General features: G+C 39.4%; 1 protein-coding gene across 1 annotated transcript; it reads right to left on the bottom strand.

Annotated features, from left to right (window-relative positions):
* Positions 1 to 18,207, bottom strand: gpr63 (G protein-coupled receptor 63). The gene is made up of 2 exons (XM_028040442.1): positions 17,778 to 18,207; positions 1 to 4,420 (listed from the first exon to the last, which is right to left on the bottom strand). The coding sequence occupies exon 2, from the start codon at positions 4,233 to 4,235 to the stop codon at positions 3,105 to 3,107; it is 1,131 nt and encodes a 376-aa protein (XP_027896243.1). The 5' UTR covers positions 4,236 to 4,420; positions 17,778 to 18,207; the 3' UTR covers positions 1 to 3,104.
* Between the last annotated feature and the right edge of the window lie 3,222 nt (positions 18,208 to 21,429).

Here is a 21,429-nt window from a genome sequence, read left to right as displayed (position 1 = left end):
TTTACCAATGTAAGAAATGTCTAGGTCTTTATTACATTCAACAGTACAGTACACCAAAATTGCACATTTTCACCAGATAATAGCAGCATTCTGACTGGCAACAGACTAATTAATAGGCACAATGAAAACATAAAAAATACAAATATACATTTGAAATGAGCTGTGGCACTTCAGCTGTTCATTTGCATGCTTAAAAAACAAAAAATAAATTCACACTATAGTACATGCTGTTTCCCTACCATCGACTCATTTTCAGTGTTAGAAAACAGGCAGGGTCAATAAAAAGTCAGCCTCTCCTTTACTTTCCAAACATTACTCTCACAGAGTACAAGTCATTCAGTGCATTCCTGGTTCAGTAAAGTCTTTTCATTTGCTTTTTGTAAAAATCAACTTCTTTAAATGCTCAGATAAGCTGAGATGTGGAGAAGAAAGTGATCAAACCTGTCACGAATCATTTGAGGTACTCAAATGTTTTCAGTACCTTGATTATTAAAATTCCTCGAGTCACATTACCTTCCTCAAAGCTTTGTTAAGTTATGTTTTACTATTTAGCGCAGCGTGTTACAGACAGGTGATTATTTTTGTTGCGTAACGTTCTCACGTCCAGCTTTGACTTGTTCAGGTTATGCTAGAAGCATAACCTCCAATTTTCAAGTTTTTCCGAGGCATCCAACGGGAGTTCATTGATTGATGATAAAGTCCGGCTTTTAGCGTTTTTCGGGACACCAAAGAGCATCCTGAAAATGATTGGCATGGAGTATGACAGCAGTTCTTTTGCCTAGTTGGTGGTTCGGAACACGGTGGGAATATGGGTGGAGCAAAGACTGATGCAGATAGACAGAACTCAGTAGGCTGAGTAAGTGTAGCGTTACGGACAAACCAGAAAATAAATTTACTACCATGGATACAACAAATGGATGGCGACATACATGGTTCTGTGTGTAACGAAAGGTGCCAAATCCCATCGTGCAGTTGGACACAAAAGCTAGAAGTGGTTGCAAAGGCAAAGTGAGACTTCACCTATTAAATTGACTGAAGATGAGAGACATGAGAGCCTTTGTGAGCCTGCTGTTTTATTATTAAACTGAATATAATTTAAGATTTTGACAGAATTTTTGTCAAAGTTAAATTAGTCACCTGTTATAATTTTTTAAGCTACAGGAAAGTAGTTGCTTTCCTGTAGCTCAAATATATAAATTTGGGCCGATTTTGGGCAGTATGTGCCAGTATTTTATTTTATGAAATTTTTTATTCAATTACTCGCTTAATTGAGAGAATAATGGATACAATACTCAAATAGTAAAATTATTGTTTATAACAACCCTACAAAGTTTTATTCTATTTTTGCCTAATTCTAGCAGTGTAAATTTGTTTAAGAGAGAAGATACCACAGTTCCTGTGCCTGTGGACATATTGCTTAATTTTGGCCAAAGTCTCATATAGCTTCTTAAGTTTCAATGCAACTTTGGTACAAACGTATAATAGACCTGAAACCTGTACATGGACTCAATTTCACTTCTTACTAAAATAAAATCTTTCTAATACAAAAGCAGCCTCTGAAGGTGGAAGTGTCTTTGATTTAAGATGATTTTAATGGTTGTTTGATTATTCAAGCTGGGAATACAGACTCAAAATGCAACCACACTTCCATTTTCCCCAATACAGTGAGCTTCAAGATTTAAGACTGGGGGAGATAACAACTTCAATGGGAGATGTAAATGTAATTATAAATCATGCATTAAGATGGAAGGCAGGATATTTCTGAAAACATGCTAGTAGAACCTTAACATCTACTATGCAATGTTAAGGCCATAACCAGGCACTGTTTAGGACCAGTGCCTGTTTATGACAGGTTAGGACCATTGAAGATCAAAATTTAAGATCAGAAATTTTAATCTCAAAGGACATGTTTGGGTCTGAATAACTTCTTCCTGCTCAGTCACCAAGCAACAGACTGGTTGCCAATGATGACATCACAGTTGTGATAAGTTGACTTATGTCTGATAATGTTCCCCAACTGCATCCATCTGTACACACAGCCTGTAAACAGCAGGTTCTGATGTGATGGGATTAATTGCAAGCTGCAACTGACGAGGAGTCACTGAAAACTGCAGTTGTTTAGAATGAGAAGCTTGTTTCAAAAAGGAAAAACTTTCTTGTTTCCTTTTTGGATGGTGGTGACTGATAGACGCACAGCATTGTGGGGACTTTGGTAAATGACCTGTACTGTATAGTGGACACCAAAATGACACCAAAACACTTCACACTACATTCAGACATTCACCCTTTCACACAGTGGTGATGGCCCTAGGGCACACTTACAGTGGCTGCCATGTACCACTGAACACCATCAGCAAGCAATGCGGGTGAAATATCTTAGCTAAGAACTCATTGACAGAAGTGGACAGAGTGGGACTTTAACGGGTAAACCACCGATTGCAGGACAGCTAGTACCACCATCCCCATTTTAGGTTTAGGTGGGGGCTTTAGGTTCAGGTAGAACACAATATCGAAATCAAAATGTCAAAAATGTTTGAGAAAAATATTTGGGATAAATTCATGTTTTCTAGAAAAAACATAGAAATGCTGAAAAATTTAAACGACCAACGTTTCCTTCCATCTTGTTGCTGTTTGTGTATGTGTTTCAAGAGGGGTATAGCTTGTGGTAATAGCTGTGGTATTTACTTGCAGGAAAAGATTATGGGGAGTTTAAAGTAGAAAAGCAATGTAGGTTGTGAGGTCGCTTTTACACAGTGTCAAAAGTGTACGGAAATACATATAACATATAAAATATCTGTAAGTATCAGATAATAATAGCAGTATTAATATTGAATATGCGTGCATCCTTAGATTAAACCCCTGGGTATATGCAGTGTTCCCATATCACACTGCACATGAGAACACTCCAAACAGATCTCCTAAGTATCTAGGAGTCTGTCCCTTCAGCAGCTACTTATACCAACTCGGCCCCCTGGCTTTTCAAAGCAGTGCTACTTTCAGCCTGAGCTTCTACTGAGAGAAATAAAGTACCAAGCAACCTCAAATGCAAGTTACATGGATTGAAAGTGGGGTTTCTAACAATATTATAAGACTGGATTTTCCCTTTAAACCACAGAGCGATGCTCTCCACATACATACACAGCACTGGGCTGGATGCGTCTCTTGGTGTTGCCTGGCAGCTGAGGAAGAAACTTGAAGTATTTGGGCATCAGATCGAGGCAGGCATCTCGGAACTTTTTGATCCTCCAGTAGTAGATGAGAGGGTTCAGGGCAGACTTGAGGTAGCACAACCACAAGAGCCATGTGCTAATTTGGAAAAAACTGTCTTTGTGGTAAAAGCCAAAACTGAAGGTAGTCACCAGACTGTAGGTAGTAAAGGGCGCCCAACACACTGTAAATATGGAGAAGAGAATGAGGATGGTGGTGAAGGCACGGGTCTTGAAGCTCATGTCTATGTTCATCTGGAAGGGCTTCTGTAGGCTCAGCAGGCCCAGCTTGCTGGCCTGGCTCAGACACATGCTGTCTGGGTGGCTGTGGATACGAATGGCGTTGTGGCGGATGGTGTTCAGGATCCCCATGAATGTGTACAGCATGACCAGAAAAGGTATGAAGAAGAAAACTAACATGAGGATCAAGACGTAAGCATGGTATCCTGGGTCAGCGCTGTAACCAAAAACACACTGAGGGGCTCTGGGGGGGATTTGCAGGCGAGGGGAACCTACAGCCAAAGGAGAGGAGAAAACCGAAGAGAGCACCCAGGTGATCACAATGAGCAGCTTGGCTTTCTGTGGGCTGAGCTTGTCTTGTTTCTGGACAATAATCAGAAATCTGTCAATACTTATTATAAGCAAAATAGCTCCACCTTCAATCACAAACAACCAGAAGAGCATGGCAGACAGCCGGCAGAAAGTGTTCCCAAAGATCCAGGTAGTGGTCATAACAGTGACTAAAGCGAACGGCATGTTGAAGATAGCCAGCATCATGTCTGCAAACGCCAGGTTGGCCAGGAGAATGTTGATGGCGGAGCGCATGGCAGATCTCTGGTACACCATCAGGCACACCACCACATTTCCTGCAAGGGCCACCAGTAGGATGGTTGCCATGACGAGGCTGAAGAAGACCTGCAGAGGTAGGCCGAGGCCTGGGGCAATTGCTAAGGACTTCTCCGTCGGGGCGACTGGCTGCGGCGAGGACCCAGAGCCCAGGGACATGTTCGCCATGGAGACGCCCTCCATTAGCACCGTCTCTGATGGGTTAGAACCCCCATGACGCAGTGGAGAAGTGTGTTAATGTCCCACAGGGGTACAGTGGAGCGAAGCCTTCCTTTCCAAAGTAAGTGTGCATCATCATGAGAAATATGGTGCTGGAGGTCCATATGTTCCTCCTAAGGTCATGGTGTCATCTTCACAGCTGTAGAATCCTAGAATTCAAACACAGAAAAAACAGAACACATGAATCAGATCATATAAAAAACATTAAAAGGATATTTCAGATTTATTTAAAGAGAAGGTTTAATAGATAATGAAACCGACGTGACATACTGAAAAAAGATGGAAGACTGTTCAGACTCAAGCACAAAAAATACCAATTTAAACTTGTTCACTCACAAACATAGGTTCATTTGATACAAAACATTAAATTTTGTGTTAATACATAAAATTACTTCAGCTAAGACAAACTGCAGATGCCATGCTACTGTTGAATATTTCTCTCTTTTCTGCTAGACTATTCCAGCAACCCAGCATGGGTGGAAGCAGAAGAATTCCCAGTTACCTTCACACAACAGAATTTACAATATGTTGTAAATTCTGAAATTTACAACAAGAGTCCCTGGACTCTTGGAGGACCTGTTGTTTAACAGGCAGAACAATAAAACTTGGTTTATACTTGACACGTACATTCCGTGTGTAAGATATGGAATACATTTAAAATATATTTTTGCAGCATCTATACATGCAGCTCATCCCCACCAGTACTGTATGAGGTGAGTTTGGGCACTCCAATAGAGATCCATAGAAAGATTGGAATGCAGAAGTCAAATGGGTCACGCAGCTCCAAATATTCCTAACAGCATTCAAACTGCTGTTAGTTTGAATGCTAACATTCAAACTAACAGCAGCTAGAATCAAACTAACTGAATCCAGCAGTTCCAGGATTGAAAGTTCATTCTCAGTGTTTCTCTGGTAAGTTCATGAAAATAGATTTTCTTGCTATTGTGAACGTTAGCTAACTGTGCTGTGCCCCAATTTATCATTTTTTTCATGTCTCCAGTTTTACTTAATTACGGTAAGCATTTTTTCTTGCTAGTTGCATCTTAATTGCAGCTATTTTATGGTGAGAATGATTTTTTAGAATTTATTTATTTCAGTCTGTCTATTCTGCGTTTTACAGTATCCATTACAACTTAAATTTTAAAAGTTGATTTTTTTTTTCCTTTCATTTTTGTGGTAATTCAAGTTATTGAAAAATATCAACTAAAAATGTTTAGCCTTTTTTCTTCACAATTGATGTGAGAACAGCAGAATGCTTTGGAATGCTTTGTTTCTGCTTGGGGGCTGCTCTGGACAAAAGCCGTTTCCACATTTCTATCTTCTCTGTAGAAGACTATCTAGAATCAGGGGTGGGCAATCCTGGTCCTTGAGGGCCGGTGTCCAGCAACTCTTAGATGTCTCTCTGGTTCAACAGCTGAATCACCTCCCAAGTGCAGTCAGGTTTTCCAGAGTCCTGCTAATGACCTCATTATTTGACTCAGGTGTGTTGAAGTAGAGATGCATCTAAAAGTTGCAGGAGACCTGCCCTCGAGGCCTGGAGTTGCCCACTCTAGATGCATCGCAGAATATGTGGAGAGCCTGCATATCTATTTCAGGTACTTGGGGTGGTGGCTCCAGCTCTTTTTCCCACTTGTATCATCCCTTAAGGACGTCTTTAGGCAAATGAGGGTCATCCCACTCCCTGTACTTGTCCCTTAAGTTTCAAGCAAAAATCTTTGCTCTTGTGGTAAAAGGTGTAATGAAACCAAGAGGATCATACTGTTTTGCCAAAACTTTGTAAATGTAATGTATTGTCAGTTTGTTTTCCAGCACTGAACGATGTCTGTAAAGGTAATTTTTGCTTCTCCACTTCTGTATTTGATGACCACCTTTTGTCTATAAACTTTCAATTTGGAAAATAACCTCTCAATCTAATTTATAATTTATATAACTTTTGAAGTTCCTCATTCAGGAGTTAATCCAAACCTGTTGTATTAACCTAGCTATACAAGTAGCTACGCAAAGGTGTGCAGTGCAATTGAGGAGCGCTTTGGCTCTGATGGAGAACATTGCCATTCAGAGGGAGTGTGTGTTCACTCCCTCAATATGATATTGATCTGCTGGGAAATCTTGATGGTGGTTTATTATTGTTTAGATTGCCTGGACTGATCATTCTGGAGCTCTGAGCAAAACTTAAAGAAGGAGCCGTGCGGTACCAGTACAACTGCAGTCGTTCTTCAGTCGAGCCATGCCTGCTTTATGAATGTGCCTTTATGGACAGAGAGCATCTCCATTCTGCAAATATACAACTTATGCACATAATTTCTCTATTTCTCTATAGAATAAACGCCCATTTTCCCCACTCAAAGGACGTTCTGACATGCTGTCTGCCTGGCTGTCTGGAAAAATTGCTGTCTGCCCATACTGTTGGAACAGGCATTTGCACTTTCTCTTTATTTTCTTTTTATGATTTGGATTTTTTTTTGCTTTAAAATGTATTATTTTTATTTTTGTGAGGTGATCTTATGTGCCCTGAAAGGTTAGGGTGGACCATTTCGCTCTATTTCCCACAAATTCAGATGTATAAAGGAAAAGTGTGCACGTGGCTGCGCACCTTTCCTTTATACATCTAACCCTCCCAAACCCCCATCCGAATTTTTTTGTGTGCCACACTTTTCTAAATTTGTCTGTACGCCAAGTACAGACAAATGTACTTGGTGTCAGTTTTAGTGTGAAAACTGCATGAAGCCCCTGGTCTGTCCCCATGCCACTCTGTTTGATGTAGTGAGGTCCTTCTCATCCAACAAGGTAAGAAAGTCTCAAAAGTCGAAAGAACAGGCAAGCTAATCCGTGCGCTGGTGTTGATCAACAGCTGGCGATTCTTGCGCATTTTGCGATTTGTACAAGAAGTACGGTATATTACTACTTGTTCAGTTTGAAACATGTACATTTGATAAACTACTTTCACATGTGATTGTGAATTTATGCATTGTTTTATACACATTTTTGAATTATGTTGTACACTTAAAATTTTTCTTTTACACTTGTGGATCACATTTTTGGGGGGTTTGTAAACAAACATCTTCACCAAATAGCAAAGGTGAAATCAATCTTAGCAAGACCTGAAATTAATCCATGCTTTTATTGAAGTTTGAAATGGATTATATGCAGGCATTAGCCAGACTTCTCTTGCCCACCTGCAGCTTGTGCAGAACTCTGCTGCTTGTCGGTTAGCTCAAACCCAAAAGATTTTGATTTGAGACCATTTCTCTCTTTCATCTAAAGGTTTGCTTCAGACCACTTGACTCAAAGAAAACAAGAAAAGCGCACAAAATGCTTTATTCCAAGTCAGATTAAACACGTGTTGTTCCCCCACACATGTTGGGGACAACACATATGTTGTCCCCAACACATATGTGGGGGAACAACACAAAATGCTTTACTCCAAGTCAGATTAAACACATGTTGTTCCCCAACAACATGCGTTGGGGAACAACGCATGTTGTTGTTCCCCAACATGTGTACAACAACACAACATATGGAATAAGATGCTATTCCATGTGTTGTTCCCCAAACACATGGAATAACACTGAGAGCCAACAGTAGAGCTACAGTAGATGCTCTATTTGGCTCTCACAGCAGAGCCAAATAGCTCTGCTGTGAAAAAAACACATGGAATAATTGAATATGGAAGCTGTTTAAAATGTCTTGTTCTACAAATGTCATCAGAAATTTGTGAGTGTTTCCTGACAGTCATTTTTACATTGAGTCCAACACTGCCATAAAACCACTTATCGACAGTAAACATTGGAAGCTCAGACATCTTACAGCCAGGGGTCATCGCAAAACTGTCCATTAGTAGGTCAAATAACCTCAATGATAGCTGAAGCTTTATCATCTCTACCATTGTCCCCCTGCCAAAAAGAACCAACATCAACACCCTGAACGACTACCGTCCAGTGGCACTCACACCGATCATCATGAAGTGCTTCGAGAGACTGGTGCGGAGTCACATCCTCGCTGGCCTGCCTGCTGAGCTGGACCCTCTCCAATTTGCCTACAAAGCAAAGAGGTCCACAGAGGACGCTGTATCCACAGCACTTCATGCTGCCCTGACCCACTTAGAGAAGCAGGGGAGCTACGTCAGAATGCTCTTCATGGACTTCAGCTCAGAATTTAATACTATACTTCCCCAACGTCTGGTGTCCAAGCTAGCAAACCTTGGGCTCCCATCAGCCACCTGCAGTTGGATCCTGGACTTCCTAACAGGTCGCTTCCTAACAGGTCAGACTGGGCCCCCACACCTCCACTGCTCTGAGCCTGAACACCGGATCACCACAGGGTTGCGTTCTCAGCCCACTTCTCTACACCCTCTACACTCATGACTGTGTCTCCAACCACCTCACCAACAAGATCATAAAGTTTGCAGATGACACGACTGTTGTTGGTCTCATCTAAGGCGGGAAGGGGGAGCTAGAGTACAGGGATGAGGTGAAGCGGCTGTCAGAGTGGTGCAACACATCCAAAACAAAGGAGCTGGTGATCGACTTCAGGAAGAACAAAACAGACATCCAGCCTCTCACCATCAGTGGGACCTGTGTGGAGAGGGTCCCAGTGTTCAGGTTTCTGGGCATGGAGTTGGAGGACAAGCTAACCTGGAGCACCAACACCAAGGAGCTGTTGAAGAAGGCACAGCAGAGACTGTACTTTCTGAGAATACTCAAGAAGAACCGTCTCCCCTCAGACCTGCTGCAGGCCTTCTATCATTGCTCCATAGAGAGTGTGCTCACGTACAGTCTGTTTGTCTGCTACGGCAGTAGCACATCCGCGGACAAGAAGGCACTCCAGAGGGTTGTTAGGGCAGCAGAGAGAACCATAGGCTGCCCCCTCCCCACTATGGAACAGATTTACACTTCCTGGCTCCACAAGAAAGTTTTGGACATTTTAAATGACTCTTCACACCCTAGCCATGGTCTCTTCCAGCTGCTGCCATCAGGCAAGAGATACAGAACAATAAAAACCAGGACAAATCGCCTAAAAAACAGTTTTTACCCGATGGCAATCATGGCACTAAATTCAAAGGCATAAGAACTTCTGCTCTTGACACCACTTTGTTAAAAATGCTAATTCTGTTGCGACACCTCCAGGCGCTGCAACCATCTTCTGATGTCTATTTATTTCTCATTTTGTACAATTTATTTCTTTATCTTTGTATATTATGTATATACACATAACCTGCATCTTAACTCGAGTCGAGCAAATTTCAATCTCGTAATCTGTTGATGACAATGACAAATAAATCTTATCTTATCTTATGTTGTCTAATGTCCTGTACAGTTCTGATCACAGGGAAGTTTAAGACCACTCATGTTGCTTAGCTGCATGGCATACCTGGACATGTACCTGTAGTGACAGGTATACAAAATCTGAGTCAAGTTATATTCAAAGTGGTTAGTGGTTTGTTTCTGAGCTTCACTATTTGGTAGCAGACTAAACAGTCAACTGATTGGCATCTTTCTGTATTTATACTGCAGTAAAACAGCAAGTTGCATGATTAGGATGGAACGTTTCTTGGATCGAAATGTCACAGCTGGGAAGCGAATATCAACAGGGTAGCTCAGCCTGACTGAGCTCTGTCTCTGGGCTGTCAGTGTCCGTCAAGCTAATATCTACATTAGCTTATTTTATGTTTTGTATGCTTACTACATCACTGCTATTGAAGCTTTCCTGCTCTCAGATAAAATTTTCCTGCGCACATCGTGGAAAGCACATCATGGGGAGGATCTGCAGTCACTGATTTAAAATTTTGTGAGGACCAAAACATTTAAGTGGAGCAACAGATCTACAAAAAAACTTAAGAAAGCTGCACTTCAGCAAATTCATCAAAATTCATCAAGGGAAAGAAGAGTGGGCTGAAATATCTCCACCGCATGATAGGAAGAAAAATGTCACATGCTAAACTGTGGGATGCTGTTGCTAAAAAGGCCTTTGCAAACAACTCAGTAATTAGGCAGACTCTGATTATCACAGAGTCTGCCTATCACATATCACGTTTCATTTTAATCTGAAACGGCATTTCACCAAGACTCAGACCTGTTAATTTTTATACATGCCGACTTGTGCGTAAAATATGGCGCTGCACATTTTTTGTGTGCATGCAAGCTTTATGCATGAGGCCCCTGGTGTGTATTCCAAAGGATTTTAGTATTCCAAAGGAACTTCAAGGGTGGCATCTAACTCAAAGCTTGAAAAAATAATAACAGACATATTTGACAATTGCAGCCTTCTACACCAAACAAAATCCTGAAAGGATGGAGAGGCAAATGGTTTATGAGTTTGCACAGCAGCTGGCAGCTCACTCTCAATCCATCATGTCCGTCTCTACAAGTCTCACTCTGACTCAATGTAGTCAATGTTATTATGCTATTCTCAGAAAGTCAAGCGTGTGGGAAAAAGTGTGGTCAATCACCAGCTGTGCTGTGAAAGAGACATTGTCATCCCTCTGATGCAGAGGATCGCAAGTTTTCCTAAAACATGAAGTTATGTTCAATAAATCAGAGCATGGGCCCTGATGATGTTTATTTAGTAAATAACAACCTTTAAGCAGGTATTAATCATATTTAATTAATCATATTTTTCAATAAGCCAACATTTCTGTATTAAATGTTCTTATTACTCTCGTATATATTAAAATCTTAAATGTCATGTTTTCTTTGAAGTAGGAAAATGAGTGAGAAAATCATTATCAGAAATAAAGGCTTGAAAACAACAAGTTGTGTGTTTTTTAGTAAATTGAGTCATTGAAATAAACTTTTAATAATAAATAAATACATAATTAAATCATTAATTAAATCAAGAAATAAATAAATCTTCTGTTAAATCCTCTGTTTAACAAGATAAAAGCCCACTGAGACCCAAATCTCAATTTCAAGAGGGAACTGAAATTGAACCCGAATTAAATGTTTACATAAAGTATTTACAATTAATTTATTAAATGTCATTAACTCATTAAAATACAAACAAATAAGAGCAGATGGCTATATTTAATTAAATTTATATTTAAGGGCTGTCACGTTTCCTTGAATGTTTTGAGTACCTTGATTATTAAAATTCCTCAAGGTACATTATCTGCCTCAAACCACAGTTCACAGTTAGACATTTTTGAATTATGTTGTACACTTAAAATTCTTCTTTTACACTTGTAGATCACATTTTTGGGGGGGTTGTAAACATAAACATCTTCACCAAATAGCAAAGGTGAAATGCTATTAATTTTAGCAAGACCTAAAATTAATCCATGCTTTTATTAGTTTGAAATGGACTATATGCAGGCATTAGCCAGACCTCTCTTGCCCACCTGCAGCTACTGAAGGAATCGACACAAAACCTCTGAAGGCAGCCAGTGTAACTTTCTTCTTCACAAAAAGTAAACAAAAACAGAGCAGTGTCAGATTTTAGCGGTTGTAGGATTTCTTAATTCATATACATTACTGGTTTGGACATTGCCTGTTAGCTGCTAACGTTGGCGACGCTTCTGCAGGCGCCATTACTACGCGGTGAGTCTGTCCACTAAACCAGGCTGTTCCAATATGGGATGAGCAGGAATCACAAAAATGATTGCAGCGCCTTTATTTCTTACCCGATTTCTATAAACATGGCTTAAATTAAAGCTGAGAAAATTGCTGATGTTTGTAAGTATTCTCCCTTGATATAAATCTATAAACAGTTTGGTTTCTATCAAGATGCAAGAGACCACTAAGCAAATTCCTCCATCCTATTTGATGGTTAAATGTTCAAACAAAAGAGGCAATTAGTTCAGTTTTTGTCATTTATTAAAGGTTTAAAAATTACAGCAGCTGCAGAGCACCACGGCAATGGGACAATAAGCTAATAAAAAGTTGTAAAACAACTTCAGACCATTTATGTTCTGCTTTTCCTTGCTTAGTGTCGGCATGCAATCCCGTTGATATGACAACCGACACAACATCTTGGTTAACCTGCAGAGCAGAGAATAATATATTGACCAGAATGTCCTGTACTGTAGCCAACTTCCTGCTTTTGAAACGGTCTCTAGTCAGGTTGCATTCAGACAGATTTTCTACCGTTTTAGAGTCCACTTCAACCGGACCGAGACCTAGGTATTTAGGCGAATCAGAGGTCGGTTTTTAAGTCCGTTTTGGAATTCAAATTTGCATTCAGACCTCCCCAAAAACTCGGACTTTCTAGACAAACAGATTAGAGCCTGATTCAGGAATCTAATCCTGGACAGGTCTGAATACACCCTTACTTTCCTACCTGGCCACCTCTGATTGGACATTTGGTGTTCTCTCAATCCCAAGGCGTACCCAGGCCAGCCGAGAAGCATAGTTCCTCCAGCGTGTCCTGGGTCTTCCCCGGGGGCTCCACACAGTGGGACGTGCCCAGAACACCTCACCAGGGGCATCCTGACCAGATGCCCGAGCCACCTCAACTGGCTCCTCTCGATGTGAAGGAGCAGTGGCTCCAGTCTGAGTCCCTCTGGGATGACTGAGCTTCTCACCCTATCTCTAAGGGAGACACCCTACAGAGAAAACCCATTTCGGCCACTTGTATCCGCGATCTCGTTCTTTCGGTCATGACCCAGAGCTCATGACCATAGATGAGAGTGGGAACATAGATCGACCGGTAAATCGAGAACTTCGCTTTTTGACTCAGCTCTCTCTTCACCACGACAGACCGGCACAGCGCCCGCTTCACAGCAGACGCTGCGCCAGTCCGCCTGTCAATCTCCCGCTCCCGTCTTCCCTCATTCATGAACAAGATCCCGAGATACTTGAACTCCTCCACTTGGGGCAGGACACCCCACCCCAACCCGGAGAAGGCACGCTACCCTTTTCCGGCTCAAGACCACGGCCTCGGATTTGGAGGCATTGATCCTAATCCCGGCCGCTTCACACTCGGCTGCGAATCGCTCCAACGAGAGCTGCAGATCACAACCTGATGAAGCCAATAGGACCACATCATCCGCAAAAAGCAAAAATGAGATCCTAAGGCCACCAAAACGGATCCTCTCAACACCCTGGCTGAGCCTAGGAATTCTGTCCATGAAAGTAATTAACAGAATCGGTGACAAAGGGCAGCCCTGGCGGAGTCCAACTCTCACCGGAAACGAGCCCGACTTCCAGCCGGCAATGCGGACCAGACTCTGACACCGGTCATACAGGGACCTGACAGCCCGTATCAAAGGGCCTGGTACCCCATACTCCCGAAGAACCCCCCACAGGGCTCTCAGAGGGACACGCTTGAATGCCTACTCCAAGTCCACAAAACACATGTAGACTGGTTGGGCGAACTCCCATCCACCCTCCAGGACCCTGCTGAGGGTGTAGAGCTGGTCCAGTGTTCCACAATCAGGACAAAAACCACACTGCTCTTCTTGAATCCGAGGTTTGACTCTCCGACGGACCCTTCTCTCCAGGACCCCTGAATAGACCTTGCCAGGGAGGCTTAAGAGTATGACCCCCCTATAATTGGAGCACACCCTCTTGTCCCCCTTTTTGAAGAGGGAGACCACCACCCCAGTCTGCCAATCCAGGGGAACTCCCCCGATGTCCATGCAATATTGCAGTCACGTCAGCCAAAACAACCCTGCAACATCCAGAGCCTTAAGGAACTCCGGGTGAATCTCATCCACCCCCGGGGCCCTGCCACTGAGGAGCTTTTTAACCATCTCGGCAACCTCATCCCCAGAGATCGGAGAGCCCAACCCAGAGTACCCAGGCTCAGCTTCCACAATGGAAGGACTGAACTGGCTTGGTAAAAACCAGCCACTTATCCTACGAGTCTCTGAACTCTCGGTTGTTGAGAAACGACTGCTTTCTGGAGACATGGACTGTGTTAAAGTCTTAAACATTACCCAATGGCTGCTGTTTGCCCATGACATAATGTAATGCATTAGTTCAACGTCAAGAAGATAACCAGAAATTCTGCACTGTAACCAACTGACCTTCAGTGCAAAGAGGGAAGTTCCAATTCAAACGGCTGTTAATGTTAATTTAATATTTTAGCTAGATAGAATGCAGATATCACAGTATCATGCAGATTTAACATTTGCACACGATATTTTCCTTCTTATGTATGTTCTTTTACGTCTTTTTCTGCAGATAAACATCCCATAGAATAAAATGGATCCATCCTCTTTTTTGCAAACTTTTTATATTTTTATTTATTTTAAAACCTAAAAGAAGAAATAAAATATTGGTTCTTTTATAAGTACAGTAAATACTACAGTATCTACACTGCTGCCTCAGTCTCTTTGTAGTTGGGTACTATAACATACTATAACATTCCACAATGTTACATTTTTGTTATTATTATTTTCACTGTGGGTAAAAACAGCTCTTTGAAACCAAATCATTTAATTTATCTTTCTTTTTCCCCAAACATATACTGCCAACTTACTGCCCAGTAAGTAAAGTAGAAACACTGTTCCATGTATTATTTGTATTACAATAAAGTATATTACAACTGTTGACCGAAGGGTCTGTTTATCAAAACGTAAATGCAGGAACCTCTCCTTGATTGCTAGACCCAGAAAATGGACAGATGCTGATTGGTTACCTAAGCGATGTTGCTGCTATGGGCAGACTGTCTTTTATGGTGATCCTACTTTTCTCCTATTTATCTTAGTTAAATAGGAGTTAAGATTAGTTTCATATTTAGGAATAAAGTCCGCCCTGAAGTTAAGTCCAGCTGTTTCTCAGTGATAAAACTTAAGGTAACACTTTTGGGAAGTAGTTGGCCATCTCTAGACAAACCATAACAACAATAATTTTAAATTTTACGCTATTTTTTACTAGCTATTATAACATTATAAGTGTCAAAGATTGAACAGCTATTCGCAGGCATTTTTGTCTGTAAATCTCTTGCTGATCTCTTGCAGCATATTATGTTAAAACCGAGCAAACAGCCAACATTCACCATAACAACATAAGTGGTGTCTAATAAATTTAGCAGCAAAAGGAATAATTTGAACCATCCTATCAGTTTTTGGTTTGCAAACATAATCAATTAGACCTCATAACTATTATTGCAGAGTGAGTCATTTCCTTAATCATTTTTACCCTGAACAGAAAAATACAAAGAATCAGTTATGAACTCATTATTAATCTCATTGAAAACTCTACATGAAGACATTTTTATTTTGGCAACAAAAAGTGAGAGCTTTTTTTAGTTCATGAAACAAAGTAAGCATAGCAGGTAGATAGCACTCAAAGGTATGGCTCCGCTTTTCAAAATGAGATGCAAATTATGCTCGTTGCAATACTTGCGACGCGAAGTACAAGGCCAGCGGTTGAAACACGTCTAGTTTGAGAAAGAACCTGGGTTTTTCTTATGGTTGACGAACGCACAATTTTTGACAGCCTCCGACCTACAACTCCTGCATTAGCTTCCTTCACCATGCCTGCATCTGTCAGCAACTCTTCATCTGTAGCCAGAAACATGGATGAAACAAATGCTTAATACATTTGGTAATGGCAACGGAGACATTTACGATGCAAGTGAGGAGAGATAATAAATAGGAGTACATGGAGCTGGATTTTAATTTGTGCAATAAAACGAAACACTTCATTAGTTGCTCTGAAGAGTTTACACTTTAAAGAAATTTGTCAAACATTTGTGATGTTACAATATAAGGAGTTAGACAATGTCTTGACATATTTCTATACATTTAGAAATAAATATCTTAAATTTAAAAAATGGTTTATTATCAAAAAAACAACACAGAAAAAAGTACCGAAAATTGGTACCGTCGAGTACCGACATCGATTCTCAGGTACTGGATATTAGTACCGCATCAATTCAAGTGTCAAAGGTACCCATCCCTACTTGCCACCTGCTGAAATTCAGCACTGGATCTTATGCCACTCCATTTTTGTTAGCATTTCGTGAAGAATGAAGTTGCGCTCAGTGTCTTCTTCATAGGTTTTTGTGTGAAATCCTTCAGTGGTTCTTGGTGCAGCATCACCACAGGTGAACAGGTTTTTCAAAAGGTTAGTTCATTTCACACAGTGCAATGTGACACAAACCAAATACTGAAGTACCATTGGAGGATATCCGGAACCACAGTTTGCAGACCCTGGGGTACCTGATGAACCTCTGCCCTCAGTTTCTCAGGTTTTCCTATTCTGAATTTAGCTTCATCATCTTCTCATTAACTCTTACCAAATTCTCTGTTCCTGCTGAAGAAAATCATCCCCACAGCATGATGCTGCCCCTGCCAAGTGTCTGATTTTTTCATAGGTATAAGGGTACAGCTGATATAAGATATGCAAGGCAAGTTTAGTTCTATAGTAACATACATTCACCCCTTTACAAGCATAAAACAAATGAAGAAAACATTTTAGCTTAAAGGGGCAGTATCATATAAAATTTACTTTTTTGAGCTTTACATCATGTTATGTTATTCCGTCATCAAAAACATCCCCGTAGCCTTTATTATTTCATGCATGCCTCAGAAATCCCTTAATCTACCATGGCAACCATTCAGGTGTGCAAAACCATGGTTGGACTAGGCACCACCTTCTAGGAGTAGCATCCCCTCAGACTCTAGCTTCAAGTTTCCAAGCTTCCGCCTCACAGAGCAGCCCTCCCTTGAGGCTCCCCCGCTCTGTTTCTTCAGACTAGCCTGGAACAATTAGCAATTATTATTATGCATAATGAGCATCATAACTGCTCATTATGCAAGTTACTTCTCAGTGCAATGCTGGTAAAAGCCTTAAAATGTTAATAAGCAGAGATATTTAAAGACACAGAGGCCCAAGTTCAAGGCATTAAATCAGGAAGTAAGATGTCTTTAAAGTCATATTTAATATATCCAGCATTTTCATAACAAATGAAGATAACTGTTACTTGATTATGCTATAAATGGGACTATGTGCCTGGAAAAAACCCCACATAATATTGCCCTTTTATAATAGGACATTTAAGAAAAAAAGCTCAGATTTAAAAATCTAATTTAAACGTGATCAGGAAATCATTCATCAGAAAGATCCTAAAAGGTTGTAGTTTAAATAATTTGAACAAGTGTGAGTATCTCTGGAAGGAACTGTGAAAAATGCTAAGATAAAATAAGCTGACATGCTGCAGCGCATGCTGCCATTGTAAAGACGTTAACATCAAATGATTTAACATCATTTTATGTTATATGATGTTAATATTCATTTGTGAACATTAGAATAATTCACTCTACAGTTGGCCAGAAGCAGCTTCTGTGTTTTATCTCTAAACCTGTTCTGTGTATACTTAAAAAAAAAAAAAGAAGTCTTTTTAGAGATTGAGGGGAGGCAGACCCACTCCACAGTCTCGGTGTGTGAGCTGAGCTCAGCTGACCCTGGAGGACCTGCCCTGCTGTCCATTCACCTCCATCCAGCTGGGGAGGCTGGCTTGGGCAGCCATAGCAACCAGAGCAGCTTTATTCCACCAAGCATAGACGATCAGATCCCGCCACTATTATCTGACCGAGTTCAGCGTGTTCCAGATGATTACCTGCTGCTGCTTCCTCCCATGGTGGAGCTCAGAAAAGACTCCAGGGTGGAAGATCAGCCGTCCAAGAGGAGCATCCGAGCGACCAGGCCCTCCGTCCGGCCTCGGTGTGTATGAAGATCCCTCACCAGATGTTCTACTTCGGTGGATTCCCTCTGGGAATCTCAGCTATCAACCTGTTTTAAGACTGCTTTATCAACAGCGCGACAGCGGCTGATGAAACCACTTACACGGATGAAATGTTTGATCCTCACTAGCGTTTCGGCGTGGCTTTATTTCCATCAGCACCGTTTTTCCTTGTTTTCAAAGAGCAATCCAGATTTTTTCACCGCGGTTTTCTTCTGTGTTCGATCCTCCAGGTGTTCTCTGAAGCTAAAAGCTGTTAGCAGGTCCGGGTGTTCGGAGTCGAGTCTTCCTAAACTACTCTTCACTGAGGGGAGAGCTGCGGAGCAAGGCCACCTCTTCTTCTTCTTCTTCTTGAGTTTTTTGGCGGTTGGCAACAAACTTTAAGTAGCATTACCGCCACTTACTGGTATGGAGTGTGGTTCGAGATGGACTATCTATTTATATAAATTTAAATATACTCCTACAAATAACAATAATGAATAAACTAAATAAATAAATCATACACATATATATATATATATATATATACACACACATTCATCCATTTTTATACTTAACTTTATACTATACCTCTCTAGATCATGCACATATTCACAAACACACCTACTATAATCAAATTCTGTGAAACAATTTAGTTGTCTTTAAATATTTAATAATTATTTGTATGTGTTTACTCCCCAAATTCTTCCTCAAAATATCTAATAAATTAATCTTTTCCTTAATACATTCAAACTCTCTTCTCATGCATCTTCTTTCTCTTTCATACTTATGACATTCTAATATAATATGCTCTATTGTTTCATATTTTCCACAGTAATCACATTTGCCATTATCATGCTTTTTTATTTTAAAAAGTGTATAATTAAGTCCTGTATGTCCAAATCTTAATCTTGTTATCACCCTTTCCTCCTTTCTATTTCTTCTTCCATTTCTTCTCTCTCCTACTATTTTCTGAATTTTATAAAACCATCTTCCTGTTTTTTCTTCATCCCACCTTTTTTGCCATCTTTCCATCAGTTTTCCTTTAACCATACTTTTTGCCTCAGATTTACTTGTTTTAACTGTAAAACCAATAGGATTTTGAATTGCCCTCTTAGCCATTTTATCTGCTCTCTCGTTTCCTTCAACCCCAATATGTGCTGGAACCCACACAAATATAACTATTAAACCCATATTTTGTATCCTAAATAATGTATGAAATATTTCTAATAAAATGTCCATCCTACTATCTGATTGAGTGTTCTTTAAACTTAATAGTGCAGAGCTAGAATCTGAACATATCACTGTTTTTAATGGTTTTATTTCTTCTACCCATTGTAAAGCTAATAATATTGCCAACATTTCTCCTGTGTATACTGATAATCCATCTGTAATTCGTTTTCCCATTTTTAAATTGAATTCTGGTACTACAAAAGCTACTCCTATTTTTCCATTTATTTTTGATGCATCTGTATAAATTTGCATATATTGATAATAATTGTTTAAATGTATCTGTACTGAATAACTATCTGCTATGTAAGATTTATCTTGTTTCTTTTCCATTATTGACATATCTACTGTTGCTTCTGGTAGAATCCATGGTGGTGTTATTGATATTGGTGTTTGACTTATTTCTAAACTATTCATTTTAAATTCTTTTATTGTATTTTCAATTGTCCATCCAAAACTCCTCATTTCTTTCTTTTCTTTTTCCCAACATGGACTTAAAATTTCCCTAGTTGGATGATCAAATTTATTGCTTTGTACATTTAACCAGTAATTTATTTCTAGTTTTGTTCTTCTTAAATCTAATGGCATTTCTCCCATTTCTACTTGTATTGCTGCTGTTGGTGTGGTTTTAAATGCTCCAGTACATAATCTTAATGCCTGGTGTTGAATAATGTCTAATTTGACCAGATGTGTTTTAGCTGCTGAACCATAAACTATACAACCAAAGTCTATGTTAGATCTTATCATTCCAGTGTAAATCTGTTTTAGTGATTTTCTATCTGCTCCCCAGTCACTGCCAGCCAAGCATCTTAAAATATTTAAGATTTTTTTACATTTATCTACCACTTTTTGAATATGAATATTCCATTTTAGTTTTTCATCGAACCATATTCCTAAAAATTTTATACACTTTACTTGCTCTAATTCTTGATTATATAATTTCAATTTTATTTCCTTGTTTAATTTTTTCTGAGTAAATATCATTACTTTTGTTTTTTCAACTGAAAACTTAAATCCCCAGTGCAACGCCCATTTTTCTATTTCAATAATAACCTTTTGTAATTTTCTTACAATGAAATCTACATTTTTCCCTCTTTTCCAAACAGCTCCATCATCTGCAAAAAGTGAACATCCAATTTCTTTTCCAATATCTTTAAATACATCATTTATCATAATTAAGAACAATAATGGACTTATAATACTTCCTTGCGGAGTTCCATTTTCTACTTTATATTTTCCTGAGATCACTTCACCAATTCTAACTTGTATTTTTCTATTTGTTAAAAAGTCTTTAATCCATTTAAATAATTTTCCTTTAATGTCCAACATATATAATTTAATTAATAATCCCTCAACCCACATCATATCGTATGCTTTTTCTATGTCAAAAAATACTGCCACTACACTTTCTTTATTTACTTGTGCTTTTCTAATTTCATGCTCTAGACATAACGTTGGATCATTAGTGCTCCTCCCTTTTCTAAAACCACTCTGAAACTTTGATATATATCCTTTACTATTTAAATAATATACGATCCTATTGTTAATCATTCTTTCCATTATTTTACATACATTGGATGTTAAAGCTATTGGTCTGTAGTTTTCTGGGTTTGAATTATCTTTTCCTGGTTTTGCTATTGGTACTATAATTGATTCCTTCCAGTTCAATGGTAGTTTTCCCTCCTCCCAAATTTTATTATATAATTGCAATATTATGTCTTTTGATTTTTCACTAAGTTGTCTTATCATTCTATAATAAATCCGATCTTTACCTGGTGCTGTATTTTTTGTCTTCCTGAGTGCAGAGTTCAATTCAGCTTTTGTAAACTCAACATTTAACAGATTATTTGTTTCTTCAACACTCTCTACTAACTCTTTATATTTAAGTTTTGTATTTTCTCTCCCTTTTCTTCCCTCTTCACTAATATTATTTGAACTATGAATTTTACTAAATGTTCTTGCCAATATTTCAACTTTATCTTCATCTCTTACTATATTTATATTATCCATTTTTAATATAGGATATTCAAACTCTCTCCTTATGCCATTCATTCTTTTAATTATTTTCCAAATTTTTTCTATTTTGGTTTCTTTCCCTATTGTGCTACAGAAATTCCTCCAATATTCTCTTTTAGCATTCTTAATAGTTCTTCTTACCATTGCTTGCTTTCTTTTATAATCAATTAAATTCTTATAAATTGGGTTACCTTTTAGTACTTTAAATGCTTTATTTCTTAACTTTATTGCTTTTTTACATTCATTTGTCCACCATGGCACCATTTTCTTATCATTTCTACACCCTGTTTTCTTTATAGAATTA

Source organism: Xiphophorus couchianus, chromosome 15 (assembly GCF_001444195.1).
Source record: "Xiphophorus couchianus chromosome 15, X_couchianus-1.0, whole genome shotgun sequence".
Lineage (NCBI taxonomy): Eukaryota > Metazoa > Chordata > Actinopteri > Cyprinodontiformes > Poeciliidae > Xiphophorus > Xiphophorus couchianus.
This window is presented reverse-complemented; position numbering and strand designations above follow the sequence as displayed.